The following is a 25,876-nucleotide window of genomic DNA, read 5'->3' as shown; positions in this document are numbered from 1 at the left end:
CAAACAAATGATAATATATGACAACGTGAAATCTTAAAGAATAACCCTAACCCTAAAATATACAGTGTGTAAATTGTATCTTCTTCTATATTTTCATAGAGATAGTCTATGGTTCCTACAAGTGAGGGAAAGTCCTCATGGTACTAGATGGAGCAGAGCTGTATGAGTTAGACAGAGGAGCTGCCAGCCTCTTTAATGCATGGTAGTGATGTCACCATAGCGTCATTACAGTTTTATTTTTTTCATGCTTGCCATATATTCTCAATAACTCAAAGGTGCGGTGGGACGAATCTAGTGGCATCTATCGGAACAGACTTGGCAGAAATGGAATATAATATATTGTATCTAAATAGGGAGTGGCTGCTCTTCCAATGAGCCGCCATGTTCCTACAGTAGCCCAGAACGGACAAACGGCTCAAGAGAGGATGCTTAAATTAGTTTTTACCATAAATGCTATTTATTACATGTGAGCTTTGGCCTATAGATTTACAGACAATAACTAAATACAATTTCTATATCAATCAAGGAAACTTTGCTACTCAACGCAGTCGTAGACGATGACATCATTTTGGAAGTACTGGTACCTGCTTGCAGGCCACAGTAGTTTTTCCTACATCATTGTTGAGTGTTTGTGTGTGTCGGGAGGGGGGGGGGGGGTTGCAATCTGCAACCTTACCCCTAGATGCCACAATTTGCTTGCACCTTGCAAATTTCATTATGGACCAAAAAGGTTTGGAAAAACTGCTCCCTCATTAGTAATGTAAGGTGTCGTGATTAGGCATTTCAGCCGTCCCTGATGTCTCTGTAGTCCGTGACCTCCTTTGGGCTCCAGGGTACACACTTGGCCACCGTTATGGGAATAGTCACATTTAGCACTGCTCATTACAACCTGCCCGTCACTGCCTTAATTACGTATTCAGACATAACCCCAACAACACACCAACAAACTTTAATTCAGTACGGGCATTATGGACCATCCCATTCCTTATTTACAAATATCATGTTTATATATATTTATGTGTAGGCTATATTTCTTTCTGATGTGAACTAGGCTGCTCAAGAGCCATGTTAAAGTGTAAGTTTTTTGGCTCTAGCGCTCTAATGAATACCCCCGGGGATGATGTAAAGTAGCCATTGGTGCCAAGGGGATACTTGTATGCAAAACAAGCTGTATTAGTGGTCAACAGGTCATTACCTTCCCTGTCTATTGAGGGTAATTAAACACTCTCTTGAGAAAGCCAGAGTAGGAAAATGCCCACCAAAACAATAACAGCATGGTCCCATCAGATGTGATCGATTTTTTTAGCGAATAAAAACTAACAACGATTAAACTTACACTTATTCACACACTCACAAAATATGATTGTTTACTTAACATCAAATGAGTCATCTACTTTATTTTTTTGTGGTATGACTTTACATCTTTGCTTAGAAGTGAATGGGTTTCTATGGGTGAAATTATATTTTTTACACTCAAAGTGTTCCGTAAAATAATCTGGATCAGGAATAGCTTTGTTGCAATGTACATATTCAAAGACAAGGAATTGTTTCTGGTATGTTGGTGGGTATACACAGATAGAACACCATTGTAACCCTAAATAAATAAAAAATCTAGGAATACAAATCTAAGAGGAAGATTAAGTTAAGTGTTTGTGTGTATTCAAAGTCCAGAAGTTCAACCCAACCATGTTGGTTCTTCTTGACCAAACATTCTATAATTAATACAAAATCTGTTGTTATTATTCTTAATATAATGGTGAAAAAACCCCAAGATGGCAACTTGGAATGTGCGTGAAATGTGAAAATCCTATGTTGTATCAGTATTATTTTAATAAACAGCTCTAGAAACATAATCTATAATCAGACATTAAAAATGGGCTTCTTCAGTCATAAGTGAGCAGAACGGCCGCTGTCACACTTGGTCTCTCTATGCTGTGTTCTTGTTCGGGGTCCGAGCAGCGAAGCTGCTTGGCCCCTATTGTTTCTGTAAGGTTTTTTATTTCCTCAAATACTGTAAAAGTCATACTGCAGCCTATACCGTAAGTCAAAACTCTTGAAATGTTCAGGTATGGTTACCAATAACCCCCTCTTGCCAAATTTGTGGTACTGCACCCAAAGGTGCCGCTATTGTAAAACATCATGAATCAGGCTTATTTATCTTCAACATATTGACCTGGACTCAAAATTCTTTCAGAATATTAATCTCTAGAATCAGACCCAATTATACAACCCATAAAAGCTAAACATGATTAAAAGATTCACAGGCTACAAAATAATCAGAAATTCACCAAAATCGCAACATAAAATCTTTAGACCGGTGCCGTGTTCCGATATCCATACTTCCATGAGTACACTTAAAGGAAGTACACTATCCGCACTCACTAAGTGCGCTTATTTTCAGATGTCACGGTTGTTCCAAATCGAATACTCCGTGGTGCACTAACCGGAAATTAACCCCCAATAAACATCCCGCTTTGAACGGTGAACTCTTTAAGCCTAGCAGCTATAAAAAGCTATAAAAACTATAAAAATTACAAAATGACTCTATTAATACAGGCTATGTGGAAAACGATCCAACTTTGGCTCAGCCTGGCTCCGCCCTCTTCCGCTACGTGGCTAAGATGGCTGCCGTTGAGTACGAAAAGTGTACATCGCCACACACTTCGCGATTTATCCGTTTGGGGTACTTTCAGTACACTTTTCAGTACACTTATTTTCGCCCGATCTTAATCGGAACGCCCTACGTACTCAAACTTAGGCTAGTAAGTATGGATGGTACTGATATTGGAACACGGCAAAATCCTCATAAAAATCATCGAACAGAATTTATTTGACTTAGTTCCATTTGAGAAATATTGGCCAATGAAGTTGAAGCAGTTTGCTATTTTTCTTATGTGACCATTTTGTTATTGTACCCTATAAAAAAACATACGACTATTAATAGGTGGATACCAATACCCCCCACTACTAATAAACCCAAATTGTGGTACTGCACCCAAAGGTGGCGCTATTTGAAATAACATGAACTAGCCTTATTACTCCTTACTAGATTGACCTGGACTCAAAATTCTGTAGAAAAATCTCTAGAATCAGTTGCATCCTTTCACCCTGATCTTCTGCTCTAAAAATGTTTACTTTTCCCACAATTTCATCGAAAAGCCAAACGTCCACAGTCTCAACCCATTTTGCCTATAATACCATTTGTTATTGTATAACTATACGGCTCTCATTAGTTGGATACCATAAACAGTGCACATTTTCAGATCTGTACTCTTTTAAGAAAGCCCTTAATTCTCTTGTTAAATGTTTGCTTGGAGTTTTCTGGATGTTGTGTGCTTAACAATAGACATTTTCACCATGTGAATTAGGCTACATTTCAGGTTTGTCAGTGGCTCAATGGGATAATGCCTTATATTAGTTTTCAGAAATATTTTGTGCCGTATTGCTTTTTATAGATTCATCATGTTAATGCAAATAATCAAGCCTAAAGACCTGTGCCACTTTTCAAGCGTTTTTGCAACTTAAAGGTTGCGTAGGTGATTCGCTTTTTTGGCCATTTTTGCAAAATTACTTGAAATCCTTATCATAACCCGCTTACAGCCACTGAATTAGAAGTACTGACATGAAAATTAAACTTGTCAATCATCTGTGGAACGGGCAGGGCTCGAAAAACTCCAGCCAATCATTTCCATTGCCACCGAGTTTCATTGGACAGTAAGTACGTCAATCAAACGGTCGTACTGCACTCCCCCTCCCCCGCGCCCCGCGCGCGACCCCTTCGTGCAGTACTCGTGACCCAGAGCTCGTGACCCAGAGCAAGCTCCTGTTTGTTGTTATCCTGCGGTATCTACTGGAACTAGTTAATCCACATTTGGACCTAGCAGTAGAAGACAATTTCCATGGCAGACAAGACGCCACCATCCCCACCACCACCACCACCAGCAAAGAGAAGGAAAACTCTTTTTCAGAGAGTAATTGATAATAAAAACGCTGAAAGAGAAAAACTGAAATCAAGAATAATCCTAGGCGCTGCTTTTGAACGTTGGCGGCAACTGAAGGACGAGAAGGGTCTAAAAACCGATGCTTGTGTGGCGGTTGACCTAGTTTCAAAGTTTATACCGTTTATACTCGGTAATACCGGTGTTGAGACGAGTGTATTACTCGGTGTGAAAATGTCCACACCGCGGCAACCCTAGTGAAAACCAGGACTTCCAATACAATTATATGGAACAAACATACATTTTCTATAAATAGTAATGATTTATGTGACCGGTTACGGTTTATAACATCTGGTGCAACCATAGCCGCGAGAACGTATTCTCAGCAGGGGGTGCTGGAGAAAAAAAACCCGGCCTGCACTAGACTCCCAACTCGTCACATTGATAAAAAAGATATATAGCAGCGCAGCTCAATTACACCAGTGCATGCGCGCACAGTTGAAAATCGATCGTTGTGTTCACTTCCTTCACACCATGGTTCACATCCAGCTGCTCACAGAACAAGTTTCGCGCACCACCGCTACCCTCACACTTTTTCATATAACCTTTTTTCAGCACTAGGACATATGAGCATTAAATAAATGCTGCGTCTCAACATGCCTTGGACAGCAGCGAGGATGACTCGCTTTGCCACGGGCCGAAACAGTTCGGAGCGACCACAGCCAGAGCGAACACAGCGGGGCAGAGGAGTGTCAGGAAGTCTTTGGTGTACACATCAGTACGGCCTATTTGCACTACTGTTTAGTGGCAATGCAGTGTTTTATTCTATGCCTTTTTATTTTCGTATATTATTTCAATGAATACAATTTATTTATTCATGAAATCAAGATCTGGTCTTCAAATCTTTTTTCCAAATATAGGTCGTATTACAATGGGGTTTGTGTTTATATTCGGACCAATACGGTACAGCGGACGCTCACATGACGTTAAGCATTTCCTGGTGCATAATGTGACGCTTCAGAACCTAAAATCCCGTTTCTCCACTTTGGCCGGAGTTTTTAGAAATGATCGTTTTCTGTGATAAGACAGGGCCTCGGACAGGGGGTGTTGCAAAACCCCCAAAACCCCTACTTCCCACGGTACTGGGTGCAATTTACAGCTGAATGTAGTGCCATGTTGTTAAACGAAAACCTACGCTAGCCTGGCTCGCTCTCGCGCATCTCTGTTCGCGCTCGTGCATGATTGCGCGTCCAGGTACTTGGAATGGGTGGAGTCAGAGTCAGCGTTGAAGGAGAGGGGGTAGGACCATTTGAGTTGTGTATTTTCAAAATCTGCTGGCGTTACGCAAATCGCGTACCCAACCTTTAATGATACGTTGCTTTATTTTGCATGGACGTAGCTGGTGTTAAACACCACTGTCATCAATGTCAATTTACTCGCTCACAAGATTACATTATTTATGTATTCCTATATGTTTGTGTTGAATCGTTTTTTTTAGGGTCAGCCCAGCATACGGAGGCTTTTGTGCGCCGGGTAGCGCGCAAACATTAGTTTACCGGTGGAAGGGATAGTGCCAATATCCAATGTTGTAAAATGAATGCACAACCGATCATTTGCAATGTTTTTAATTTTTGATATACTTATGTGTTCAAACCACTGGTAGATTGTAGGCATATATGAATGAATGAATCAGATCAGTTAAATAATATATCCAAATAAATACATGTTTATCATCTCTTTCTTTGTCTTTCCCCCCCTGCATAATAGTAATCAAACGTACTGTAAATGTGATGCATGAATTAAGTTCTCAGACAATTTCACTTAGTTTTATAAAAATTTAATGGATATTCCTTTTAATAAAGACGATTCTATCAACCGCAACATAGCTTTTGTGACTTCCCCAAAGAGGCTCCATGCGAAGGAGACATGACCGCATTCATAACAGACAAAAGTCAAATAAATATCGATCAGCTTGATTGCTGCCATGTTTTATTCATAAGCGTACATGTGTTTACAAGCGGACACGCAGTATTAAAAAGCGGAAGCGGAAGCGCTTCCACACTACCAAGTCGTTCCAAAGTCTGAACGTTACAAACGCTAGGAAGCACTCGAGCTAGCACTCTAGTCTCATCTCCATAGGACGCGACTAGCAAGGACGCGTCCTAGCAAGGCTGCAGCCTTCACTTTGGGAAACAGAAGGGCGTGGGCCCCAGCGCCGTTGTTAATCTGTAGAGGTATTTCAGCCAACTCAGTATGGCGTGTTGTCTGAGGAGAGAGGAGAGTTCCCCCTACAGGTAGCATTTAATTTCCTTAATATCTCCTCGGTGATGAATGGTTATCTATCTATTTAGCCATCTATCTATCTATTATCTATCTATATATCTATATACAACATGGTTTAGGTTTGGCATAGAACGGTATGGTATAGAACAGAATGCATAGTAGGCCTAATAGTATGGTGTGGTATGGAATAGAATTGTATAGACTGGTATGGTAGAGTATAACATAGTAAAGTATTCTTAATGGAAACTTTTCTAATATTCCGGTTGTATATAGATACGAATAATACACCATATATCATCAGCTACTATTATAACATGTTTTGTAATTCCAATATCATTCAGTCATGATGTCAATGTGCATAGGCAGCACAACACAAAATTGAACACTGCTGTGGCTCTTGTTAACATTTTGAGACTTCTATTCCTGATTGTGAAATACTCTGGATTACAAGAACTTCACAGAAAATGTACTTCCGCTGTTAGCCAGTGGGTCGTAATCGAAACAATGGAATCCCATTCGGCTGGTTTATTTTTAAGTTAGTGGGAAGAATTTTGCACATTTCTGGCAATATCCTTTTGATAGTGGATTACTGAAATCGACCATGTTATAAATGACAGAGGGACTGATAATATCATTGTTATTAGAACAATCTTATTCAATCTTAATCTTAATAAAGGACCTAATGTTTCTGGTTATTTAACCAATCATTCCCAGATGAAGAAGAAATTCCAAACACCTGTTTGAATGGTGCCGTAAAGACATAATTGTAAGCATATTTATGCATTTATGTTCTTTCTTTTTCAGGTGAATACTACAATTTCTGGGAATCATTAAAATAGACTTGAACACGCTGACCGAATGACTAAATGACTGAGTGAATGACTGACTGGGGTGAAAGGTGTAAGAACTACAAGGAGAGCAATAAACCACCACAGTGAACGTCGATAGTGTAACTCCTGTACATTGACCTGACAGAACATGAGCTACCGTCTGTTTGAGGGGAAGGACCACGCCTCCATCTACCAGAAGTACCGCTTTGTGCCTCCTGAGGAGGTCAAGGTCTTGATCCTTCAGTACCTGGAAGAGAAGGTATTCATCCACATTGTCTAGGTTTTCAGTGTGCAAAGCTAGTGTAGCTAAATCCTTCCTAAAGTTCCAACAAACTACTGTCAAAAGTGGTTTGTGTTGCTCAGAATACACCAAATATGTACTACTCTGAGTAATATGCAGAATGTGTGACAGAAAATGTGATGTGTGCTATTTGCTGGATACGTTGATCCTTCAATACTACCTAAGTGCGTACATTCGTAGCATACATTTTTTTCACAATAGAGAAACAACAGTTTTAGCCAATCATATTGTGCAAGATTTGTATTGTATTGTGTGTCAATCTAAAACCTCAAGGCTCTTAAACACCCCTAATCTTAAACCAAAATGTAGATGTGAGATGTGGTCAGATGTTTCTTCCAAAGCATGATACACAGGGTTAGGGTTAGCGTTCAATCCCGTAAGACTATGAGATGTGACCCATTGCCCCTGTGATCTCCAGAGGGGGGGACAGCCCCTGGGTCTGGCGGTCGACCTGGGCTGTGGGACCGGCCAGCTCTCCAGGCTCCTGGCTCCACACTTCCAGGAACTGGTTGGACTGGACATCAGTGAGGGTCAGCTGGAGGAGGCCAGGGCTGGGCTGGGGTACCCCAATGTTACGTATAGGTGAGACGAACGGTGTGTGTGGTTGGGGCGCATCGCATGGTCATTCTTTGTGTTGCTTTTCAAGAGAGAGTTACGAACTATGTCCAGAGTACTGATTGTACTTTGTACTTAGTTGCACTGTACTGAATTCTCGCTTTGGACGGATGTACATAATTTTAAATCTTGAGAAAATTGCTCTGTATACAAAGATTAAACATTTTATTAAATGTATCGTATTTTTTCTTCATTTAACTTTTATACTTTTTTGCGGTGCTAGGCCTGGATTCCAGTTGCATTATGGGTACTAACGGAGAGCTTCCTCCACCGGATCTGCCAGCCAAGCTAACATCTTGCTCCTTCCTCCGCTAAAAGGCTCGGGACGGCGGAGGAGCTGCCCTTTACGGACGGTTCTGTGGACCTGCTGGCGGCGGCGTCGGCAGCCCACTGGTTCCAGCAGCAGCGCTTCCTGACGGAGACCCAGCGGGTGCTGAAGCCCGGAGGCTGCATAGCACTGCTGGGCTTCGGCGACGACAATGTTCACCTGCAGAGCCGGGACTGTGGAGACAGGCTCACTCAAATCTACCGTGAGGTTGGAGACCCTTCAAAATACTGTGCGCTCAATATATAATATGATATGAAGTCATTGTCCAGCCTGGGTTGGAAATGGGCTTTTCACCGGAGACAGAATCATTAAAAATATCACATAAAACTAGAAAATGCATTTTTTTAGTTGGAATACATGTACTAAAGTATACCCAAAGGATATTAAAAAAGTTCCCACGCCTCAACCAAACAATCCCCTATCCCCGGCTCCCTGACTCTCTACGTGATGCGATCGCCACGCAATTGCGCTTCATTCGGGATGTCATCCAACCACAGCTCACCAACAGGGGCGCAGAACGTCAGCACCCAACACAGGTGGGGAGAAACAAACTCTCTTACCTATGGCAGCAAAGGAGATCCAAAGCAATTTACATAATTCTTAACAGTAGCACATACCCAAGCCCAACCCCAACAGTATCTAATGTGGACCTTGTCCAAAAATATTATGCTAACAAATGCAGCGAAGTAGATCACGCTCCACTACAGGACCCACCATGGCAATCCCAGGTCACGACTGGCCCAGTAGGCGATGAGCTTCATTCGCAGGCCTTCATAGAAGCAGAGATAGAACAAGTCATAACCTCCCTTCCAAACAATAAAGCGAGCGGCTCCGATGGAGTTACCTACGAGACATTGAAAGCCAGGATGCAAGTCTCATGCCCGACCCTACGAATGACTCTCCTCAAGTCAAAAGGCCTATATCAGCCGCCAGGGGATGAATGAACACGTCTTCTGCTTAAAGACGGGGATTGATGATTTCAAGCATGACTCCAGTAAGTTTTATGCAGTTTTCTTGGACTTTCGGGATGCGTTCGGCACTCTACCACACAGTGTCATGATAAACGCACTGAAGGAGAAAAATCTTCCCCAAGCTTATGCAGATATCATTGTCGATATATACAGAACCTCTTTTCTTCAAGTAATTTGCAATAACAATTTAACTGACCAAATCCAGCTACAAATTGGGATTAAAACAGGATGCTCATGGAGTGCGGTCAACTTTATCCTCGCCATAAATAGCTGGCTGAGATGGCTACAACAGTGCGTGCAGGCAGGGGTGCGCTCTCCTAACCCAGTCCAAGGGTATGCCGATGACGTACAGATTGCATCAAGACAGGAGAGTGTCATCCAACAGATGCTTAGTCGTACGGAGATTTACTTCAGATGGTCCGGACTGGAGGTGAATCAAGCGAAATGCGCCGTCTTCTACGAGAGGCGCAGCGGAGGAAACCGCTGGTATTCATCAAAGTCGGACAAACCACCGTCATTTACAATACTCCAAGAACCAATAGGGGTGTACTCACACAACGAAACCTATCCATATCTAGGCCACAAATTCAATATCGCAGGCAGCTGGGAAGAACAGCTGACAGAGCTCACCAGTGACTACTGAGGCTAGGCATTGATATCAGCCCCTTACCAATCATATTTAAACTGCAGGCCATAAGAGAAATAGTCCTGGCCAAAGTCCAACACCTGTTCGCTAATCTCCACATTCCACAAATCACAGTGAAAGAACTAAGTAACAAAACTGTACGGCTGGTAAGGAAGTGGGCTGGGATTAACACCCACTCGACCAGGGACATCATCTTCCAGTCCCGGAGGGACAGCGGTTTGGGTGTCCCAAACATTGAGTGGATATACATTGCCATTAGAACAAGCCACCTACTCAATATGCTTAACAACAGCGATCCGACCGTTAGAGAGATGGCCCGTGCATCACTAACTCAACATCTTGGAAAACGGAAAATTCCTTTTGCCAAAGAAAATTCCATTTGCTCTGTTGTCCAAATTCCGGACAACAGAGCAGTGGGATTTGGAGTTAGGTCGGACTGGCTTGACCTTAATGACCTATGCCATCGTAATGCACTACGACTTGAGTGGGCAAGGATGGACAGCGCAAAATTCGCATTCAGAGACATCATTGCGGACCCACTCATTTACCCCCGCGCAACCTATGAGCTCAGCGACGAGCGTCGCGAGTTACCATTAACAACGGCAAGAGCTGTCATCCTCTCCATGAAGCGCGCACAAAGCGCGCAACACTGGAAAGGCCTCAGACTTCAAGGAAAACTGGCATGCTCATTCGCAGATCAATCCCTCTCTCACACCATCTACTCAAACGTGTCGATCGGCGAGGACATTCTCATCTTTACCATCAGAGCCCACCTCCAAGTACTCCCGACAAAATCTAACTTGTCCACTTGGTATCCCTCCAGCCACGAACCACACTGCATTCTCCATTCTACCACCCATTTCAACGAAACCATCGCACACGTCCTGAATGGATGCAACTTTTACAAAGGTCTGTACATCGCAAGGCATGATAGGCTGGTTTACCTAATATCACACAGTGTTAAAGAAGTACAATTGCAAACAACAAAGATATACAAACACTCTGCAGTTAAAATGGACTGGTTCAATTGTGCACAAAATAAAAAATACCACTTTCAGTAATATACCAAATACCCCTGACATCACCATTGTAGATTCTCCAATAAGAATGGGACTATTGTGGAATTAGCATGTTGTTTTGATTTGTATATGGACATTTGCTTCAACACCAAGTTTTTTAATATCAACCACTGGCTAACAGTATCACAAATCTAGGTTTTAATTGAACATTAATTATTCTTATTTTTGGAAGTCTAGGCCATGTCCACAAGCTTGTTTAACGTGGGCCACAATGCTGTGGACTGACCAAACTAAATGCAAAAAGCCTTGCAAAGTACTGCACCATCTCTGCCACAATAGGCAGTTTATCAACCTGGAGAAGAAGATGCAATGTCTATCCATGATGAAAATAGTTGTTTAGCATAAGGCATTCTCTGTTTGATCAAACCTGCTTAGTCTAGCAATGCTTCCATTAAGTTTGGATCATTTTTACCTCTCCACTTGTTACGATCCAAATAAAAGTATTTGTGTGTGTGTGTGTGTGTGTGTGTGTGTGTGTGTGTGTGTGTGTGTGTGTGTGTGTGTGTGTGTGTGTGTGTGTGTGTGTGTGTGTGTGTGTGTGTGTGTGTGTGTGTGTGTGTGTGTGTGAAGTTTAAATGATATCACAGTACAGTTTGGATATTATTGAAGATAAAAGTGTGTCGATTTTTTTTATGGTTTGAATGATGGTAAACGGTTGAACTTTGACCGAGTTACGATGTCTTCAGTAATTTAAGTGTCAGAATGGGCAGACTGCTTCAATGGGACCAACTGTAGAATATGACGGTTTGAGAACTAAAACTGTGATTCTGAATAAGGTTTAAATTATATCTAAATTCAGTTTCTGGATATTATTGAAGATACAAGTGTGTAGATTTGTTAAATGGTTTGAACGAAGATAAACGGTTGAAAGTTGATTTAGTTACGTCTTAAACAGTTTGACTCCCATGTTAAAAAAAATATATTTTAAAAGTAGTATCTAAAAAAATCTGAAAAGAAGCCTGCGATTCCAAGCTAAGGTGAGCGCTGTATGCAGCACTCATATGGAGGTAGATTTGTGTCTTTAATATGCAATCAAAAATAATAGGTTTGAGAGCAAAACTTTCCACACTGCAATTGAAAAATAGATTTGAGAGCAAAACTATCGACACTAATGGGAATCCAAAAGTTTTGTTTGCAAACCCAAAAGTTTTGTTTGCGAATCCAAAAGTTTTGTTTGCGAATCAAAAAGCTTTGTTTGCGAATCCTAAAGTTTTGCTTGCGAATCCAAAAGCTTTGCTTGCTGTTGAGCTGAATCTAGTGGGCGGGACCTACGCCGAAAGATGTAAGACACGTCTCTATTGGCCAGTCTCGATCGGAGTGACAGCTTGGCAACATCCACAGTTAGTAACGAGAGAGGGAGTTATATTTCATGTAGGCTACGCCGTCTAGGCTTTGCCTTATGGGCTTGTCCCCTGCGTGCGCTTGCGCGCCCTGAAAATCCCGTAGGCCTCCCTGTCAGCCGACAAGGAGACCATGGCAGAGGAGAGCAGGGCGATGTTGTTGACCGCCGCCGCGGATTGAGAGGCACAAACGAACACCCTGTCCGTCAGGCCGACAATCTGCTTCTGGAGGCGGTCGGGGGGCAGCGGCTTTTCGGATGTTGCCAAGCTGTCACTCCGATCGAGACTGGCCAATAGAGACGTGTCTTACATCTTTCGGCGTAGGTCCCGCCCACGAGATTCAGCTCAACAGCAAGCAAAGCTTTTGGATTCGCAAGCAAAACTTTAGGATTCGCAAACAAAGCTTTAAATCGCAAACAAAACTTTTGGATTCGCAAACAAAACTTTTGGATTTGCAAACAAAACTTTTGGATTTGCAAACAAAACTTTTGGGTTTGCAAACAAAACTTTTGGATTCCCATTAATATTTTTTTTATCACATTAATTTATCTTAAAAAAAATAAATAATTGATTGCAGTGTCGATAGTTTTGCTCTCAAATCAATTTTTTGATTGCAGTGTGGAAAGTTTTGCTCTCAAACCTATTATTTTTGATTGCATAATAAAGACACATCTACCTCCATACACTCACCTAATAAAACTTATGAAGAACAATAGTTGAGTGCTGCATGCAACACTCACCTAACAATGAAATACTGTGTATTTGTGTTGTACTGTACTAGCAGTACACTATGCATTGATATTTCTAATATTAAGCCTTCTGATACTTTTATTTTATATTTCACTGTTAAATTATGATTATTTATTGAATTGTCCTTAAAAAGCACTCTTAATGGCCTTTATGTTTGAAAGGTGCTATATAAATAGACTTGCTTTTCGATTATGAAATGGTATTTATCAGAGCTGGGCCCCGTTTCCCGAAAGCGTCATTAGCCTAAGTGGATCGTGAAGTGCGTCGAAAGGGCATCGTAGAGTTTTCACCGCGTTTCCCGAAAGCATCGTGGGGAACGAACGTCTTAAACGCTCGTAGCTAACAAGTACTCCAGGGGTGCTCGTAGGTACTCGTAGGACGCTAAGAGCATCGTCAGCTATAGCCTCAGTGGCGACACCATCGGACATTCCGTCTATTGGATGCGTTTTATTAAAACGCATTGCGCCTTTATGTTCTTAGTTTGGTAATTAATAAAGATTATTAATTAATTTATTAATAAAGATGTTAAAATGGCCAAAATAAAACGTAGCATAAAATAATGTAAAAAATAAAATAAAATTTAAAAAATTTAAAAAAAATTATGTTTAGTGACATGTGGGAGGGTGGAGGGGGTTAAAAAAAAGTCTCAATCACTCTTCGACGCGCATGAAAACCAGCCGCGTAGCCTAGTTATGAGGGAGGCCGTCCTCACACCGATCTTCCTCGTCGTCATCGTCCTCAGCGTCCTCCGGTTCAAGCAATGCCACCCCAGCCTTAGCTGCAATGTTGTGCAACATAGCCGTCACACATATCACGGCGCATGACTTGGCCGGCGAAAGCTGGAGCCCTCCGCCTGACTTGTGAAGGCATCTAAAGCGCAACTTCCACCTCCCGATCGTGCGCTCAACGATGCACCGGGTCAGACGGTGGGCTTCGTTGTATTCCTCATCATGGACGTCTCCCGGGTTATTCACAGGTGTGAAGAGGAATTATTTAAGGGGGGAAAATGCAGTGAAACGCACAGTGCATTCAGGATTAGGACTGATATAGGCCTATGTCGGTTTAAGCCTAATCAATTGTGTTTTAATGTCTTTAGCATTCATATAATTGCAGTCAATTTTTTTTGTAGGCTACTCTGCTGTTGTCCTTGATGGGGATATATTTTAACCCTTTTTAACACAATTTTCCTGCGACATTCCTGCGTCTCCCCCTCCTACGGAGCCCATTTCAGCACCGTGTCAGTAGACAGTTACAATCCTACGACGTCGTGAGTGCAGCGAATGCGCGTTCACGTTAAGAGGAGTTTCGGGAAACGCTCCAAAGAAATTATCGATGGATCGCAAGATCCATCGGGAGAATGATCGTACGAGCGAAGATCCATCGTTATCGGGAAACGGGGCCCTGATAAAGGGGATGTTTGTGTTGTGCAGGTGAGGGAGGTGCTGTTACCCTACACCAGCAGCCAGGTGGCGGTTGCTAGCAATAAGCTGCAGGAGCTCTTTGATGCCATCCCTTTCCCCGACAAGCAAAGGTAGCATCCACAAACGTGCTTACAGAGAAGCTAAGCCATATAGCCCTTAGATTGAAACTACTGTCTAATAGCTATTAAATACATAGTGTGCCTACCTTTTTATTTTCATATTTTGTACATACTTTTCATAAAAAAAAACGATACTTTGTTTGTGTAATTCTGTATGTTTGTTGAACATGCACGTGTGTGTGTGTGTGTGTGTGTGTGTGTGTGTGTGTGTGTGTGTGTGTGTGTGTGTGTGTGTGTGTGTGTGTGTGTGTGTGTGTGTGTGTGTGTGTGTGTGTGTGTGTGTGTGTGTGTGTGTGTCAGGGTTGAGAGTGTCCAGGTGAGACACTGTGTCTCTGTGAGGGCCTTGCTTGGTTTCATAGAGTCCTGGTCCATGTTCCAGTCCTACCGCAGTTCCCAGCCAACTGCGGCCCAGCACCTGCTGGATGACACCCTCAACAGGTCTCACAAATACACACAAATACACACACACACACACACACACACACACACACACACACACACACACACACACACACACACAAACACAAACACACACACATACAACATCATGGAGATAAAGAAAAATGACACAGGAAACATATTGTTGGTCTTTAAAACACACTTTCCACAACTTTGAAACATCTTTGAACAGTGTTTGGTCAATGAAGCCTTGCCCTGTGTTTCAGGATACTAGAGGAGATTGGAGCCGAGTCTGCTGACACAGAGCTGGAGATACACCTGGAGTATTTCTGCATACTGGCTTCCAAACCACAATGATGACCATCACTGTAACACTGTAACTGTGTATGTGTGTATGGGTATTGAATTTGCATTGAAAGCCAAAAGGAAAGGGCCTTAAAGTACATTGCGACGTCACATTACAATGAATGTCGCCATTATCGGAGCAAATATATTGTTGGTTAATATGTTGGTAGTAATGTTTTTTTCACCCGTTGTTTAGTTATAAATAATGTAGTATTGGTAATCATGGGGAGATATTGCGGTTGCTTTAAATTATCACCGTGTTTCTTATGCGAGACGTGGCAAAACCACATTTTTATAAGCCTAGGTAGCAGTATATTAACATTGATTTAGGATTTGACAGTGCTACAACTATCATGGGTTCTCTCAATGGTTAGACACAAAATAATGTTTTTGAGTTTTTTGTCCATTATAATCTTTTAGTGCTTCGCTCTGTTAAATCAATACGATTCAAGTTCTGGTTTTGGCACTACAAATATTGGGCAAAATGTAAGCTCCATATGCCAAAAATAAATACATTTCAAACTTTGTAGGTTAACCTAATGTTTCCTTAACCTCATTCCAAGGCTGTGTATTATCAATTTCAAAATACTTAGTTTGTACGATTAAGAACTGTACTATATATCTACCACTATACTATTAAAAACCAGGAAGATGGAAGAAAACGTTTTTTACTTTGTCTCTTTGTCTTCAAAACTGGAGGTTTCATACGGAGTGGTATGATGATAACTTCATAACAATAAACAAAGTTAGATTAAAGGCGAACCCATGAAGTGTTCTCTGTTGATCCAGGCCTCCCATTGAGATCTTGCACTGTGCAACACACCCTGAAATGGGTCTGATATAACTCGGGCCTTAGCCTACTGCACTTGAAACTGCAAGTTACATTTGATGAAGTTAATGTTTCTTCAACACTACAGAATTGATTCATCACTCATTTAACTGTTCAATGGGTCAAAATGTAAAAGTTGAAAAAATAATTATTCAATTCTGTCAATGGTAAACCATACACAAAAATGACTTCTAAGAGCGTTTTCAAGAAAAAACATGGAGTAAAAGCTTTTTATGGAGTTAGAGCCAGGTTGCTGCCCCACACATCCCTAAGGGCCAACCGCCACTTAGGTAACGTCTAACAAGGCTTGTGATGTCAGGAAATCAGAACAAAGTTCCTATTTCTCTCATTAATGTGACCTCACCTTCCTGACAAAGCTAGGCCCTGTGGGGGGTGTCTCCGATTTTACACACACAAACACACACACACAGGCACACACACCGAAATACAAACATGCACATACACATAATAGCCGCACGCCTGTCACATGACATGAGCGCACTAACATACTGGCTGCAACTTATTGTAAAACAAGGAGTATGTTTGTGTGTGTGTATGTATTTGTGTGTGTGTGTGTGTGTGTTTGTGTTAATTATAGACACTGAAACAACCCTTGTCAACGAATTCATCTTCACTGCCTCATGTCAGTTCTGATGCGGTGAACTGAATTAAAGCTAGTGGATTTGAGAAGGTAACGGTTCGGGACATAGTGCCAGACAACCAGAAAGGTCAGACTTACGCAGTGTTTCTTGTTCCTATAAACGGAAATCCTATAAACGGTCCTCTTCTGGATCCGAGATAAGTTTACCTCACTGCATAATAAAGCAAAAAAAAAAAATGTGACTGCGTGAGAGCAAGAGGAGGAGGTGGAGCCAATATTTCTATGGAAAAAAAATTATGCAACACTGGTTGACCATTTACTCCATCATGTCCTACAAGGACCTCTCTGACCGAAGGAGGTTAACTTCTCTGTATCCGGGCATGAGCCGTTCCATTTAACTCAGGTCTGAAAGATCCCCTCCCACAGCCACATGATTGGTCAAAATACATTTGAAGCAAAAGAAAAAAGAGCTGCCCCGTTCACCCGTCTGCCATAAGACCTCTAGATCTAGAACGTAATTTGAGACTAGTGAGAGTGAGGGAGAGTTTGGTTGAGATTGAGAATAGATTCATTCACTCATGTACAGCAAATCCTCTAACTCTAAAGCATTAGTTAACTTCCCGTTTCAGGTCATTAGTTTGGTTAAAAGTACCGGTAAAGACTCTTGACTCTACAACTCTTTTCTATATGGTCTAGACGTACGAGGAACAAGGTGAGAACTCTTGTGTCGCGTGTTGAAGGAGGAGATCAAGCGATGGCTCACCGTCTGTTCGAGGGCAAGGAGCATGCAGAGGCGTACCTGAGGTTCAGGGTCTCGCCCTCGGATCATCTCATACAGCAGGTGGTTGACTTTGTGGAAAAGAAGGTACGACTATCTACCTGGGTCAGTGTGACTGCACAACATACATTGCATAATATGAGGGGCCGCCTGGGACAGAAATCATACTTGGTCTCACACACACTATTATAATCTCGCATATACACCAGTATACTCATACACACACACTATTTTACACCTTTTACATGTATGTATGAGAGTGTATAGTGTATGTGAGAGTATAATAGTGTATGTGAGAGAGAATAGTAGTGTATGTGCGAGAGAATAGTAGTGTATGTGAGGGAGTTGAGTAGTGTATGTGAGAGAGTATAGTAGTGTGTGAGAGAGCATATACAGTAGTTGGATATGTTAGAGGGTCTAGTAGTGTATGTGAGAGAGTATAGTAGTGTATGTGAGAGAGTATAGTTGTTTATGCAAGATAATATAGTAGTGTGTGCGAGACAGTATAGTGGTTTATGCAAGAGAGTATAGTAATGTGTGAGAAAGAGAATAGTAGTGTATGTAAGAGAGTATAGTTCTGTCCCAGGCAGCCCCTCATAGCAGCATGCACCTCAGTGCATAAGACAATTAATGCGAACACACACACGGAACAGATACACATGTTGGTTTGCCAACATGTTGGGTCAACATGCTGTTTAATATGCGCGGCTGTGTCCTCTGTTTTGTCAGAAAGGGCGGCCTTTCGACTTGGCTCTGGATGTTGGGTGTGGCTCAGGCCAGGGCAGCACCTTATTGGCCAAGCACTTTGCGTCTGTGGTTGCAACTGACATAAGCCCCGCCCAGATAGAAATGGCTGTGGCACATGCTAGCATGCCTAATGTCACATATAAGTAAGTGTGCATTCAGAGAACTTTGAAATGAATCGCAACATTCAGACCTAATTTCACATTAATTGTCCCAAAACCATGCAATAAGTATATTTATGAAAAAATTGGAATAAAATAAAAATGTATAGTAGCAAGAAACTAAATATATTGTAGAAGTTATCTTGGGGTTCATGCATGAACAAATTCACACCTTTCCTGTCTTGGTTCCAACATCTGCTTGGCGGAGGTTTGAACGGTGACCCCACCACTCTCCTCCCCCCGCTCTATCTAGGCTGAGCACGGCCGAGGAGCTGCCACTAGCTGCCGGCTCGGTGGATCTGGTGACCGCCATGAGCGCCTTTCACTGGTTCGACCGCCCCCGCTTCCTCCAGGAGGCCCACAGGGTACTAAAGCCCCACGGCTGCCTGGCTCTGCTCAACTACACCCTGGACATGGAGCTGAGCCACGAGGGCTGCCCCTCGGACACCCTGAACGCAATCTGCGAAGAGGTGATAACGGGCAGGATGTTGGAATGCAGTGGTTTGAGTCGAAATATGGGCCAAGACCCTTCAGAGGATCATGCTAGGGGAATACATGCATATTGTCTTGTCAGGTTGATTTGATCATCACTATGCTTTGAAGATGGGAGAGAAGATGAAGAAGGGGAATATTGTAATGATGGACAATGTATATTTCTCTCATTTTTTAGCAATATTTCCTGTGACAGGTGAAAGTCACAGGTGGGTCAAGGCATGAGAAAGTCTGGAAACCCTGGTCTAGTGGTAAGTGGGTTTCGAACCCCATCGTCTGCCGTCTGTACGTACAGGCATCCCAGAGCACTATGCACTAACCGCTACATGCTCCTTACATATGTCTAATTTCACTCTGCTAAGGGACCGAATACTGAGCAGAAACATAGTGAACGCAGGGTTCGATTATTTTATATATATGTCATTTTGGTGGACATTCTTACTTCAAATTTAGATCACTTCATTGCCCGTAGCCTTGGCTGAGGTGCATCAAGCAAACAGTAACTACTCGAGAGGTGAAAGTCCAACTGAGAGAAAGGAGCAGCACTAAGTCACTGCTTTAATCCATGAGTGCATATTCAATTGTTTGTAGGGTTGGCTCCTGCTGGTGTCAGAAGTTAAACTGTGAAAACGTTGCACTTATATACGTCGGTAGTGATGGTGTTTAGGAAGGTCACTAGTATTTAAGGGTTCATCTGTGTTTTTTTCTAAAGAAAAACAAGTGAGGCAGATTTGCAGGTTCAGTGTTCATTTCTGGTAGGTCGACTGCACAGACCTTCAAATTCCCAGCGAAGCAAGAAGCTGGGAAGCATTGGCATTGATACAAATGACATGGCGAGCGGCCCTCCGCTTCTCTGACAAGGCTGGTTTTGTAGTTCTATGCAGCGCTGCGACCACACTTCAGCCCTCACCTGAGAACCACCTCTAAACCGCTCTACAAAGAAAGCTATGAGGCCATCCCCTATCCACACAAGGAGTGGTGAGTCGTTTCCCCAGTGATGTCTTAATTAATAAAGAATTAATTATTATTTTTATGATCTCTAGTATTAACAACAGACAATGTAAATTGGTCTCTCTCTCCCTTGCACTTCTCTTTTTAGTTCTGATAGTGTTTTTTATCATAATCAATCTAAATGCAAATTCATCAATACGCAATAAAATCGCTAGTGAATGGGTGGTTCTTTTTCGGTTAACACTCAAAACTCATTTCAGTTTTTACAATTTATCCTCATCATTTCTTTAAAGATGTTTAGGACGAGAGCTTGGATCAGGGCTACAGACTCATCCAGATGTCCTACTGTTGTGATCCTAAGGGGGCGTGCTTGTTTTGTATTCCAGGCACGACGAGCGTGTGAGAAGGACGGTTCCTCTGTCCGGCTTCATAGGGATGGTGGAGACGTTCTCCAACTACCGAGCCCTTCTCAAGAAAGATCCTAAGACAGCTCGCAGGCTGTCAAGCATCACCACACACAAGTATGTACACAAACACACACACACACACAAACACACACATTCCGAAACACACACACACACACCCAAATGTTTACATTTACATGCACCTTCAACATTATGGTCTAAAATACCTTTCCAGTATTGCAACCCGGTTATATGAGCAGTTTTTACATAATTTCACACTGTGTCTGTCTCAGGTTGATGACAGCCATGAAGGTGACCTCTCCAGAGACGGAGGTCGTTGTTAACTTGAAGTACTTCTATGTTCTCGCTTGCAAACCAGCCGAGGACTGAGCCCTCAACCGCAGAAGGGTTGTGGCTTCGTCCACAGACTTTCAATGCACCTACCAAGCATCACATGCTAAGAATGTATCATGTATCCAATGTAGATTGTGTCATATCCCGCTACGTCTATTGACTGAGGACCATTGTCTTACATAGTAGGGTGAATTAATACTTGGTCTGGTCAGGAGAAAAAATCTGTCTGGAGATCCTACTGGCTCTAAGTTGTCTCCATCTTTCAATTGCAACTCAGAGTTTTGCAGAAGTTTAAGCACAGCTCTGGTCATGGATCCTTTTTGAAAGAAGACTTGGCTTTTTAGGTTGGGTAGAATCGAGTGCAATGTAGTTTGATCCAGTTTGTTTGGTTGCAGCACGCTGTGTTTGTGTGCCAATTAGTTTCTTATCTGGTGGGTGTAAAAATGACCGCTGGGCAGATTCGACACACGCTGTAGTATTGTTGTCGGAGACAACCAGTATTTTTATTCAGCATTTGTCCTTAATCATACATAGCCTAGGCTACAGAGTCGAAGATAAGAAAGTACACATCCACAGCTTGAATACCAATCAAACAAATCCAATATCACACCCAGAAAGCACTGTGGAAAGCACCAGTGAATGTCAGTAACCCAGCGATAACAATATCCAATATGACTGCCCTAAAAGATGATAACATTTATACAATAAAAGGAATAACATGAACAACGTAAGGTCTTTTAAAGAAGCATTTAACAAATTAAGCTTTTAAAAAGTGGTGGGGACATGTCCCCAATGTCCCCAGGGCAAATGATGCATCATGGGTATGTCCATCATAGGCTGGCTGTAACCATAACCCATGATTACCCATGAGGGTGTTAGACTTTCGTTACCGAACAATTCAGACCATCGCTGCAGAACAGCAGTGCTATAATAACTAGCTTCCCCCCAGAGAGGAAATTGTTAATTAATGCCACCACTGCCAATGCATTCCATCACTGCCAATGCAATGTATGACAATTGTAACCTGACAAAAGACAAAGCCCAGATGTCAATTGGGGAAGCGCTGTAGAGGGGATATTGATTAAGATGTCATATAATCACAAGACATTGGTTCCTGCTTGTCCTGAGGGGGGAGGGATTGCTTATGACCCCTTCCTGCTGCATTAGGTTAATTGTTCTGCCGACGAGGAGTCGTCCATCAGAGGTCACATGGGAATACGATTTACATCTGATGACACGGTCTGTTATAAGCTCAGGTGATGCATAAAAGGGATACACAGAATGTGAATTCTTGGTTGATCATGTGAAAACATTTGAATAATTCCACTGAATGAAATGCTTGAAAAATGGAAATGACTAGAATAGATGAGGACACAAAAGAAGGTGTCTGGTGGAGAATAAATAGTTCATAATCACCCAGATAATAATGGTATGTTTCAGATTGTTCTTGGTCTTGTACAAAGGCGCCCCCAGGTGTTTCTTTTATAATATTACACTGACAAAGGGAGGAGGGGTTGGCCTAGATAGAAAATTAATGTTCAGCAATATGTCTAAATTGTTAAAAAAAAATGTTTGTTACAAATACATTTCTTAATAAAAACGATATACATTGATTATTGCTCGACGGATTTGGGCAGACGGATCTCAAGTGACTAATTTAATACTTATTTTTGAAGTTGATATAAGAGAATGTATAATGAATTTTGAAGCCAAACACACACACACACACACACACACACACACACACACACACACACACACACACACACACACACACACACACACACACACACACACACAAACACACACCCACAAACACCCAACCTGACCCCATTAACACATACACACACACACAGAATCGATGCCAAAACAAATGAAACATTCCCCCTCGGACTGTTGTAGAACCACCTGGCTGCCTTGTTCCATTCTTTTATCTCTCCAGAATTCCAACCAATTACCAAGTAGTAAACCAGATGACGAGCATGTGCTCGCTGTAGCGTCAGCCAGCTTCAGTGTAATAGGCAGAAGCTGAAGTAATGGGACATCCTAAATTTCTATAGGAAGCTCCCAGTCGTCCCCTTCAAAAACAGACCCTTCCCACATTCAATAAGTCAGCCAGTTCACCGGCTTGTGACAGAATGTAACCATTGTAATGTTGTGACAGCTGCTTGAAGGAACAGAATATAGCTCAAAAGACCATAAGAACCAGATGGTCCGATAGATGTAGGTAAATCACTCGTCACTCGTCGCTAGCGCTCTAAATCGTTTGGGTTTGAATGACTAATTGCGGTTCAGGCCCACACTTCAACACTGAGACTGAGGCGGATCTCTTCCATTGGCACCGTTTCCCAGTGCTTCCAGTAGTGAGTGACGCCCCGAGGTCCCTGGCCAGGGTGTGGCCACCCTTACCAGCATGGAGGAAATCCCACACTGCCTTGGCACCGAGGAGATGATCCTTAAGTCTGCCTGACAACACAAGGATGAGGGTTATCCATCAACTTATTGGATGCATGCCATGGACGCATCCCTCAGAATCATTTGTATTCATTTGCACGGAGGGGAGACGAGAATCTAGGAGTTCGATCGAGGTGGTTTCTATCCCTTTACACCCTGCGTGCACCGCAGGGCCTAAAACAGTGGTCCATGACGGCGGGAATATTAGGATGATATGAACTCATACTTAAATGTATGTGCACGTGTATTCATTAAAAGATGCCCTTCTCTGGTTTTCAGTGACCAAATGATTCCAAGTCAGACATCGTCTTCGTTTATGCCGAGGATGATGCCTCCTATAAAAGTTTGAATGATATTCCCCATAGAAACAACGGAAAGGAGTCAGCCTCCCAGCCTCCCCGGCTCGGCCCGCTCTAAAGGGAGACGTGGAGGAGTCTGTGTGGGAGGACCAGCTGTCTGCGTGCAATTTAGGCAGCTGTCCTCACCATGCAGACGCCCCGAATTAGTACGGTGATGAGGGTCCAGGACAGAGAAGCCCCTCCACTCTGCAAACTATGCCGGGGTTTCCAGGACCGAGCGGTTTACTCGCTCTGAGTTACAGCTCTGATGCAGGAGCAGGGTCCGAATCCGTCACAGCAATTTGCTCGGAAAAAGGATGGCTTGTAGCCTCCATAAGCAGCCCTCTAATGCTAGCTAGGGATGACACAACCAGAATAATAACTGTGATCATATTACATAGTAATTGTGCATGGAATCCATTAAGAGAACCGTTCCTTTTATCACCACAAGGGAGAAATCCCCCCCCGAATGAGAAATGTGTGATTTAAGTGAATGCATTTAATTGGTGACTTTGCTCTGGTCAGATGAAGCATCAGAATGAGCAATTTAAGGCTCTAAATAAAGGGTCCCAAGACCAGGCCTCCAAACATGCCACCAATCTTCACCAGGATTTAGCAGGCCAGGAACACAACACCAGTATCACTGAGCTAGGATTTACCCATTCATAAATAGACCCACATCACTTAGCTGCTATGTTCCCAGGACAAGAGGCAGGAGAACACAGAGGTAGAGAATATATTTGAGTCTGCATCCAACGTGTAGAATCTAAGATCATTCAGTGTTCAAAAAAGAGTTACAATCACCTAACAAGAACAGAGAAAAAAAAAATGGAAATTGGAAAGTGTTAAAATGTATATTTTGCCATCCTGATACAGACACAATACTCTAGACAGCCATGGGAAACCATTGGTCTAAATGATTGAAGGCGAAAGTCGGTTTGCTATCTCATTTATAGTCACATGAACATAATCAATGTGGATATGAAAGTAGTTTACTTGCCGAAATTCGCAATCCAATGATGTTTTCACTTTTTGACATGAGTCGCTGGTAGAAGGAGCTGAATTAGGAGCACGGTCTCTAACACCACGTGTTTAACTTCATTAGGACGAGCCCAACAGACAAGCAGGCATAGTTGACCAAGGGATGGAATGTTCTATGAAGACCTAATTCCCTGAAAAGAAGGGTTCAACATTCTTTCTAACCTAGTTATCTTGACTCGTTTCTCTCATTCTCAAAGTGGATTAAAAGTAAATCTATGTAGGTTAATTGTTAGTGTGATCTGTCCGACGTAGCGATAGACACGTGCATGCTTGATGAAAGTGTTGTAAACTCGAGTACCCTGTAGTTGGTAAATCCCCCTCTAACAGAATGATGAATTGTGCCCCTAAACCACTGCTGTCCTGAAATACAAGTCAATGACAGTGACTTTCATCAAAGTGCGGAAATGTAATTTAAAAAAAAAACTTTGCTTCAGCACAGCTCGCTCAGGGCTCACCATGCCTTCTGCTGCAGTTTGGGCTCTGTAGCCAAAAGGTAGCCTGCGTACGCCCAGGCCAGCATTCTGCAGCGCCCTCCTGGAGTTCCCTCACTAAGTACTCTATTGAGTCTATTCCCTCTGCGGTGGGGTTGAAATGATTCCATCCCTCTTCGCCACGTTTAAATAGTCTTTAGGGGCACGCAGGGCGACGCTCTTTCACTCGCTTTTCAAAAATAAGCACTGGATCAGTTTCAGCGCGTTTCCCCCGCAGCCGCCGCGTGATTTCAATGAGTCCTCAATGGAGGGGTGGGGGGGCGGGGGGGCGGGGGGGGGGGGGGGGTTGGGGGGGGTCACAGGGTGACCTCACATGGCCCATGGGGCGTTCCAGTTCTATTGGATCCCACGGAATTATGATTAAAGACTCTGTCCCCAGTCCCCCGGCCCCGTCCCTCCTCCCCCACCTCCTGCCTCGCACCACCCCCGCCCCCGGCCCCCCTCCGCAGTGATGATAGAACAGGTCTGACCTGACCTTTACGCAGGGCAGTATTTGCAGAGGCATTAAGCGGCCGGCTTTAGCATCACCAGAACCTGGTAGTGCCCAGACAGCTGCTGCCTTAGCTCCCCGGTCTTAACAGCTGAGTGCCAGGCCCACGCTACAGGGCTAGCGGATAGCTATGGGCCTGTGGAGCTTGGCAGGCGGTGAATCTGCTGAGGGTGGGGCAGAGGGGTGGGCCAGGGCAAGGATAGGACAGCACCGCACAGGGGAGAAAGTGCTGGAACCAAGCTAGCATAGCATTGTCTATGGCAGGGTCTCAACTGAGCACGGAAAATAGTTTCCGAAAGAATATTTAGCGCTGGCGGTAGAATGGTGTTGAGTGACCCGTTTAGTGTGTTTATTTGAATTTATGTTTCACGTTCACTTCACCT

At 42.9% G+C, this 25,876-nt stretch overlaps 2 protein-coding genes across 3 annotated transcripts; both read left to right on the top strand.

The window, feature by feature from the left end:
- The first annotated feature begins 5,936 nt into the window (after positions 1-5,936).
- zgc:162396 (uncharacterized protein LOC555292 homolog) lies at positions 5,937-16,215 on the top strand. 2 transcript variants are annotated; one of them, XM_056580216.1, is made up of 7 exons: positions 5,937-6,232; positions 7,197-7,310; positions 7,771-7,934; positions 8,286-8,502; positions 14,512-14,612; positions 14,922-15,059; positions 15,287-16,215. In XM_056580216.1, the coding sequence occupies exons 2-7, from the start codon at positions 7,200-7,202 to the stop codon at positions 15,375-15,377; spliced, it is 822 nt and encodes a 273-aa protein (XP_056436191.1). In that variant the 5' UTR covers positions 5,937-6,232; positions 7,197-7,199; the 3' UTR covers positions 15,378-16,215. The 2 variants fall into 2 exon arrangements, with proteins under 2 accessions (XP_056436191.1, XP_056436190.1); XM_056580215.1 differs by having other exon boundaries at positions 5,938-6,232; positions 7,026-7,310; positions 15,287-16,212.
- A 1,093-nt stretch (positions 16,216-17,308) lies between these two features.
- LOC130373515 (putative methyltransferase DDB_G0268948) lies at positions 17,309-22,307 on the top strand. The gene is made up of 6 exons (XM_056580058.1): positions 17,309-17,660; positions 18,303-18,463; positions 18,732-18,948; positions 19,845-19,948; positions 20,308-20,442; positions 20,619-22,307. Exons 1-6 carry the CDS (start codon positions 17,550-17,552, stop codon positions 20,713-20,715), a joined length of 825 nt encoding a protein of 274 aa, XP_056436033.1. The 5' UTR covers positions 17,309-17,549; the 3' UTR covers positions 20,716-22,307.
- The last annotated feature ends 3,569 nt before the right edge of the window (positions 22,308-25,876 follow it).

The sequence above is a fragment of the Gadus chalcogrammus genome, chromosome 20, assembly GCF_026213295.1.
Source record: "Gadus chalcogrammus isolate NIFS_2021 chromosome 20, NIFS_Gcha_1.0, whole genome shotgun sequence".
Taxonomy (NCBI): Eukaryota; Metazoa; Chordata; class Actinopteri; order Gadiformes; family Gadidae; genus Gadus; species Gadus chalcogrammus.
The sequence above is the reverse complement of the archived record's forward strand: the minus strand, read 5'-3'. Positions and strand labels throughout refer to the sequence as shown.